General features: G+C 47.6%; 1 protein-coding gene across 3 annotated transcripts in view; it reads right to left on the bottom strand.

Moving 5' to 3' along the window:
• Window positions 1-5,973, bottom strand: part of ANO2 (anoctamin 2) — a 333,147-nt gene extending 327,174 nt beyond the window's left edge. For 2 of the 3 annotated variants that reach the window (XM_027093345.1, XM_027093344.1), the window contains exon 1: window positions 1,452-1,494. In XM_027093345.1, the coding sequence (XP_026949146.1) occupies window positions 1,452-1,479 (28 nt within the window). In that variant the 5' untranslated portion in view covers window positions 1,480-1,494. Of the gene's footprint in view, window positions 1-1,451; window positions 1,495-5,678 lie in introns of those variants that run through there. The other variant, XM_027093346.1, reaches the window with a different exon arrangement.
• Window positions 5,974-6,763: the final 790 nt, after the last annotated feature.

Raw genomic sequence — 6,763 nt, forward strand, 5'->3', positions numbered from 1 at the left:
CACACACACACACACACACACACACACACACACACACACACACACACTGGAATATTACTCAGCCATAAAAAAGAAAACAATGCCATCTACCGCAACATGGATGGACCTAGAGATTATCATACTAAGTGAAGTCAGACAGAGAAAGACAAATATGATATGATATCACTTATATGTAGAATCTTTTAAAATGATATAAATGAACTTATTTACAAAACAGAAACAGACTCACAGACATAGAAAACAAACTTATGGTTACCAAAGAGGAAAGCGGGTGGGGGAGGGGTTTTGGATTAGCAGATACAAACTTCTATATATAAAATAGATAAACAACACGGTCCTACTGTACAATACAGGGAACTATATTCAGTGCCCTGTGATAAACCATCATGGAAAAGGATACAAAAAAGAATATATATATGTACACCTGAATCACTTTGCTGTACCCCTGAATCTAACACAACATTGTAAATCAACTAGACTTCAATTTTTTAAAAAGATAATAAAGCAGCAGAATCTGTTGGTCAGCTACTGTCACACCAGCTCACCACTCACTCATTCATTCATTCATGCATTCACAAACCATTTAATAAGCATTCACCACATACCCTGTCCTGTCCTGGGTGCTGAAACTTGAAAATCTCAGAGCCTACTTGGGGAGACAAATGTCTAAATCTGTAACTTTCATACAGCATAGTAAGTGTGACTATACCACACCAAACTTACCATTTCTGACAGGCCCCTATGACAGAGACTACAAGCAGCTTACCAACATCCATGTCTTCCTCTTCTCCCTGAACACACAGCTAGACCACATTTCCTAGCCTCCCTCCCTTGTAACTAGATGTGGCCACGGGACTGAATTCCGGCCAGAGGAATGTGAGAAGAGTGATATGTGCTATTTCTAGGCCTGGCCCATAGAAACCTTCCAGGCCTGCTTCTGCGTGCCCCTCCACGCTCTTTCCCCGGCTCAGATAACTGGAGCGGCAATTCTCAGGGCCACCTCGGAAGTCATAGTTGAAGCTGGAGGAGCCTCCGTCACCCCGGGTCCCTGAAAAGCTTCCTGGAAAAGAGTCACCCCACCAACTTGTTTATCCGCCCAGGCCTATCCCTTTAACAAGAAGTAAACTCTTGTTGTGTTTTCCTCCTTATTCTTTAGTCTGCTCGTTAAGTTATCCGAGCATTACCTTAATAGAGTGCCCTTCATTATCAATGTGATAATAATAAATAGAGCAGAGCAGTACCCTAATACAGTACCCTTCATTAATGTGGACAATAATAAGTAACTCCACTTACAAGCGCAGTAATTCAGCCCAGGGAGATACCATCCACGTCAAATACCTGTGCTTCACAACCTTGCTCAAACTTCCCCCAACTTGACAGACTGGACAACCCCCTCACACCTGTACACCCCATGCAGGGAGAGATTCTCAAAGGTAGGGACTGCATATCACCTTTGATACTTACTGCAGCCTGGCACATAGTAGGTGCTCGAGGAAAGGGTGGATAAAAAATTGAGCTGCTGGAAAGATGAGCAGAGAGGGATTTCTGGCCAATCATCTCTTCCATGCTTTGTGGTATGGAATTCTGGAGTTTTGGGTGGGTAAGGAAGTTGAGAGGATTTGTCACCAGTATTACACAGTTTAATGATTTGTCATTAAACTGTATAATACATACAGTATAATACAACATTATACTCAATTATATTCCAATATAAAATAAAATTTGGAGTAAATCAATTATACTCCAATATAAAATAAAATTTAAAAAAATGCTAAAGCATGTTCTTCACAATGAAGGGAAATGACAACAGATAGAAACTTGGATAAGAATTACTCCTGGGACTTCCTGGTGGTCCAGTGGGTAAGACTCCAAGCTCCCAATGCAGGGGGCCCGGGTTCGACCCCCGGCCGGCGAACTAGACCCTGCGTTCCACAACTAAGAAGTCCATGTGCCACAACTAAGATCCAGTGCAGCCAAAATAAATATAAAGAAATCAATTAAAAGTATTGCAGCTGATGGAAGAGTGCATCACTTTCTTACACAGGCGAGGAAAAGAGATTGTGAGCCATGGGTCAAAATGGACCATTAGCCTCTAAGTTTTCTATCTGCTGTAAGCCACAACTTTTCAAATTAGAGGTTTAACCCAATAGTTGGTTATCTAATGGTTTGAAAACAGCATTTTTTTTCAATAGAATGGAATAGAATGGACGAGAAAAGAGTAAAACAGAAACGCCTCTGTTAAAAAAAAAATCAGAAACAATATAATAAATGCCCACATGAAAAATAATACTCTTTCTGAAAAGCTATTAATGAAACTACAGCCCATTATGCTAGGCAATGTCTTATATGTCACACAAATACCACTGTGCCATTCTTCTTAAACTTTAATGTTGATGAACGAATCTCCTTTTCTTAGGCAATGAGACCCACGGGACTTACTATCTCTTTTCTGTTCTGCCTGTCAGGAGGCTCATAGGTAAGTTTTCACTCAACTACAGGACCTATTCTTCTCTAGGTTTTGGTGCTATAATAATATGTTCCTAATCTTTCATTATTTGGCATTTGCTCATTTATCTTTGATTTAAGTTTTATTGCATCTAGGTTTTCTTTTTTTGTAATTTGTTTGAAGATTAATAAATAATAGAAATAATTACTGATATAGGCAAGAATAAAAATGGATTAAAAAGGAGTTAGGGTGAAGAATAATTACCAAAATATTAAAAACAGGTATTTTATTTATTTGCATTTCATTTTTTTTCACAATGGGCTTGTATCATTACTTTTTAGTTTTTAAGCTATTTTAATTAGTTAATGATGAACAATAGGCTAGAAAGTGGGAATTATCCCTTGGTCAGTGGGCCAGTCAGAAGATGCAAGGGTGCTTTATACCTGTGTTTGCTACACAGAGACAGGATCTGACCCTGGATCCTTGTGAGAATTGCCATCCTTTCGTAGTTTCAGCACAAGTTAACCTAGATGGAGAGCTGTCAGCCAGACAGACGTATAAATTATTTCCTTAAGAGTTTCCAGAGGAAGGGCAGGGTTGTCAGAAGGAGCCTAAGAAAGACCTCTAGTACATCTTGAAATGCCTGAAGTATGGACGGGGCTAATTTCTTCGGTTTGGTCTAAACAAGCCCAGGTTTGATCCTGGTTCCTCATTCTCATGTCCAACAACAGTGGACGTGGTTGCTACACTACTAGGATCAACTTAGGGCCCCCAGAATCCTGACAGGCCACTGTGTGCCCTTGTTGATCCTTGTAGCTCCAGCACTGAGTGTAATACCTGGCTCGGCAGGTGTGCTCTGAACTGCTGTGAGCTGCAAGCACAGGTGCATGGTGTGCAGATCCATTGAAATGATCGTGAGCCAGGTCTGCTAGAGCACATCAGACACTGGGCAAGTCCTCTGCCCCCAGTGGGTCAGTCTCTCCCACGTGCCTGTGAGCCACAGATGTGGAACTCAGATAACCCGTGCTCATTAAGTCATGTCCCCGGTGGAGATCACAGTGGCACATTGCCTTAGGAGTTTGGTGATGACAACCTGCCTTCCTGGGCTTGACCCCACTAAGTAAGTTAACCATGATGATCCCAGATTGGAAGTCGTGTCAAGGCAAGCCTTGCCTGGATTATGACCACAGCATCACCTACCAGCCTTGCAAAATTAGTGTCTCCCTAAAAGCCCCAGTTCCACCCACATTTCTCAACCACCCCTCTTTGTTGGTATCTACACTCCCTTCTAATGGCTTCTTGAGAACAGAACAAAAGCAACAAGGTGAGGTGGTGGGAAATGAAACTGAATTCCAACTTTATCCTTCTCCGATGACTCGGTAGTTAACACAATGTAACAGACATATTTCTTAACCTCTCTGAACCTCAGGTTCCTCGTCAATGAAATGGACTTAACACTGACCCCCATATTTTGGGGGAAGCAAAGCACGATGTCTGGTATACAGATGATGCTTGATAAATGTTACTCTTCCCTTTCTCTTTGAAAAGTCAAAAACATATGGCCTGAGTCCCAAGACTCCGCGTGATCTGGTTCACTCTCACCCTCTCCCTCTCCCTCCAGGCACTGGGCTTCCCCCCTATTTTTTGGACAGCCCAAGCACATTGCTGCCATGGGGTCTTTCGCCACTACTGCCTTTGCTAGGTCATTCTCCAGGTGTCCACATGGCTGGTTCTTTCCTTGAATGCAATCTCTGTTTAAACTCCTTCTCCCCAACCATCTGCATACAGATAGAGACCGATTCTACTTTGTAGCTAGAGGCAAGATTCTCATCTCTAGTGGTCAAGTTTCTGTTCTCCGTGTGCTCTAGGAATCAGGTCCTCATTAAAGAAAATGAAAGGCAAGCTCCACTTTAGAACCCGGTGCCTCTGGCCCCCTAGCTGTGCCCTGTAGTGGAAGAGGGCAGGGAAGGGGCGGAAAGAAACTGGACAGAACCTGAGGCTGGTGTTTGGAACCCATCCCCACTCCTCACACAGCTTTCTCCATCAGCCAGCAAAGAGGCCCAGGACCCACGTAGAGGCAACCCAGAGAGCGATGCAGGTGCCCCGAAAGGACCGTCTCAGGTCCTTGGCTCCCAAAATGATGGTGCATGACAGGACACAGTGAGGGGGAGATTGGGCCCTGGACACCCAGCAGCTGAGGCGGGGCTCTAATGTCCGGTCCCAAGCACAAAGCCCAGGCACGTGCAGGGACCCGGAGTCTCGTCATCCTCCACAAGCGCCCTACCTTGTCTAAGATCTTCCCTCACCTGTCACCTGCCTTGGGGCAGAGACCTAACCTTGCTCAGTGGGAATTTCTATCCCGGACCTGCATCCACACGGTCCCCGGACCAGCATCCACACGGTCCCCGGACCAGCATCCACATGGTCCAGGGTGTCCTCTCCACACCTGCTCACAAAGTCTCGGGACTGTGCCTGATGCCTACCTTCCAGTCCCTTCTGCCCACCATTCATGCCAGTGAGGTGGGCACCCTGCCCCCGCCACTCCACGCCTCTCCCACGAGCCACCAGAAACAAGACACCCAACAAAATCCCTTTCCAAGCAAGGTCAACCCTGCCAAACATGTCTTTCTACTCAGTATCATTTGGAGGTGCAGCAGTATCACATCCTGCCCCCCTAAACGCTGCCTCAATTTGCTTTTCCTCTAAAAAAAAAAGTCCCCAGGAAAGTCACGCCTGTGTTTCCCTGCACCCCGAGGTGTAAATGTCCTTCCTGGGGGTGGGTTTGGATAAGGGCTGGAGGAGACTTCCTGAAACTGTGAAGCTGCTCCAGGAATGCCAAAGTCAAATTGCAGGGGGTGAATCTGAACCTCTCTCCTCAGCAGATTAAACTCTGGGTGTTTGCTTACCATTCAGATGCACTGAACTGAACACCCCCGACTTAACAAGAAGATAAAGAGATAGGAATTGGTAATTCATCACCAAAAAGCCACTGCACCAATCTCCTGCCTCTTGTCCTACCTCTTCTCCCCTTGATCGGAAATGAGTGTCCAGGAAAGTGCTCGGGCATCCCTCGCCTTCCCCATCCTGGGAGAAAAGGATCAGCTCTGGAACCACCATTCCAGGTTCACTTGGGGTCACGAATCCCAAGGGGTAAGAGGCCATGTCCTTCACTCCCAGCCCCTCTGCCTTCTACAACTTGTCAGGACCAGGGTCCCCGGCAGGGGGGACTCACCGCTCAGCCCGGGGGTGGCCATGGTGCGGGCGCGCAGGGCAGGAAACCGGGACTGCCCCGCTGCTGGGGCTGCTCTGGCGTCTGCTCTGGCTTATTCAGTCGCGGGACTAATTCCATCGCAGCTCAGCTCCGTCTGGACGTGCCCGCCCCAGCCTGCTGCCGCTGCCTCCTCCCCCATCCCTCGCCAGCGGCTACCAGGCCTCCCCGGAGCTGCACCCTAGGCGCACCGGCGCTGGTCGCGCCACGTGGAGAAAGGAGGGCGTTGCCGTGGGCCGGCTGAGTCCGGGACACGCTCCGGTTAATGAAGCTGAGGGGCGAGACAGTAAGACCGCTGCTCTCCCCACCCGGGGAGCTGCCTGCTAACCTGGTTCGGGTGTGAGCATTCAGCCGGATTATCTCGTGAACAGCCTGGCTGATTAGCTTCCAATTCCGCCCGGGAAGCCTGCTTCCCGCCGCCCTGGCCCTTATCGCCTGGGTAGAGGTGGGAGGCTCCCCCGCAGGCCTGCCTGCACTCTACCCGCCACCAGATGTCCCCAACTTTCTCTAGATTAAAAGGCGCAGGAGTGGAGGAATCGTGCCCCAGGGACAGGAAGAGGGACTGCAAGAGGCAAGGGGAGGGGCTTGGGGAGGCAAGGGGTTTTAGCAAAGCTTCCCAGGGAGACGCTGGGACCAGCTGAGGAGGTAGATGGTGGAAGCTCCATTCCAGGAAAAAGAGGAGTTCCATCTCTCCGGAATGGCTTTGACATCTAGCCATGGGCAGGGGGATGGAAGAGAAGACCTCCAAAGGGCCATTCTGGATGATGGAATCTACAATTCCAAGACGCCCCCAAGCGAAACTAGTGCATTAATACCAGGGACCCTGAAAATGAAAAGGTATTATAACATTATATGTCAAGTAGGCTCTGAATGACTTTCCTATCTCCTATGCTGATAAGGTGGGCTGGTGGGGACTGCTCCCCACTTTATAGATAAGGAAACTGAGGCAGTAAAGGGGAGTCAGGGGCTGAGCAGAAGGAAAACCAAAAGCAGTGTGTGCCAACCTGGGCTGTATCCTGGGCACCAGGAGTAACCATGGCTGACGTGGA

This window comes from Aethalodelphis obliquidens, unplaced genomic scaffold, assembly GCF_003676395.1.
Source record: "Aethalodelphis obliquidens isolate GAN/ISIS:26980383/991018 unplaced genomic scaffold, ASM367639v1 scaffold83, whole genome shotgun sequence".
Lineage (NCBI taxonomy): Eukaryota > Metazoa > Chordata > Mammalia > Artiodactyla > Delphinidae > Aethalodelphis > Aethalodelphis obliquidens.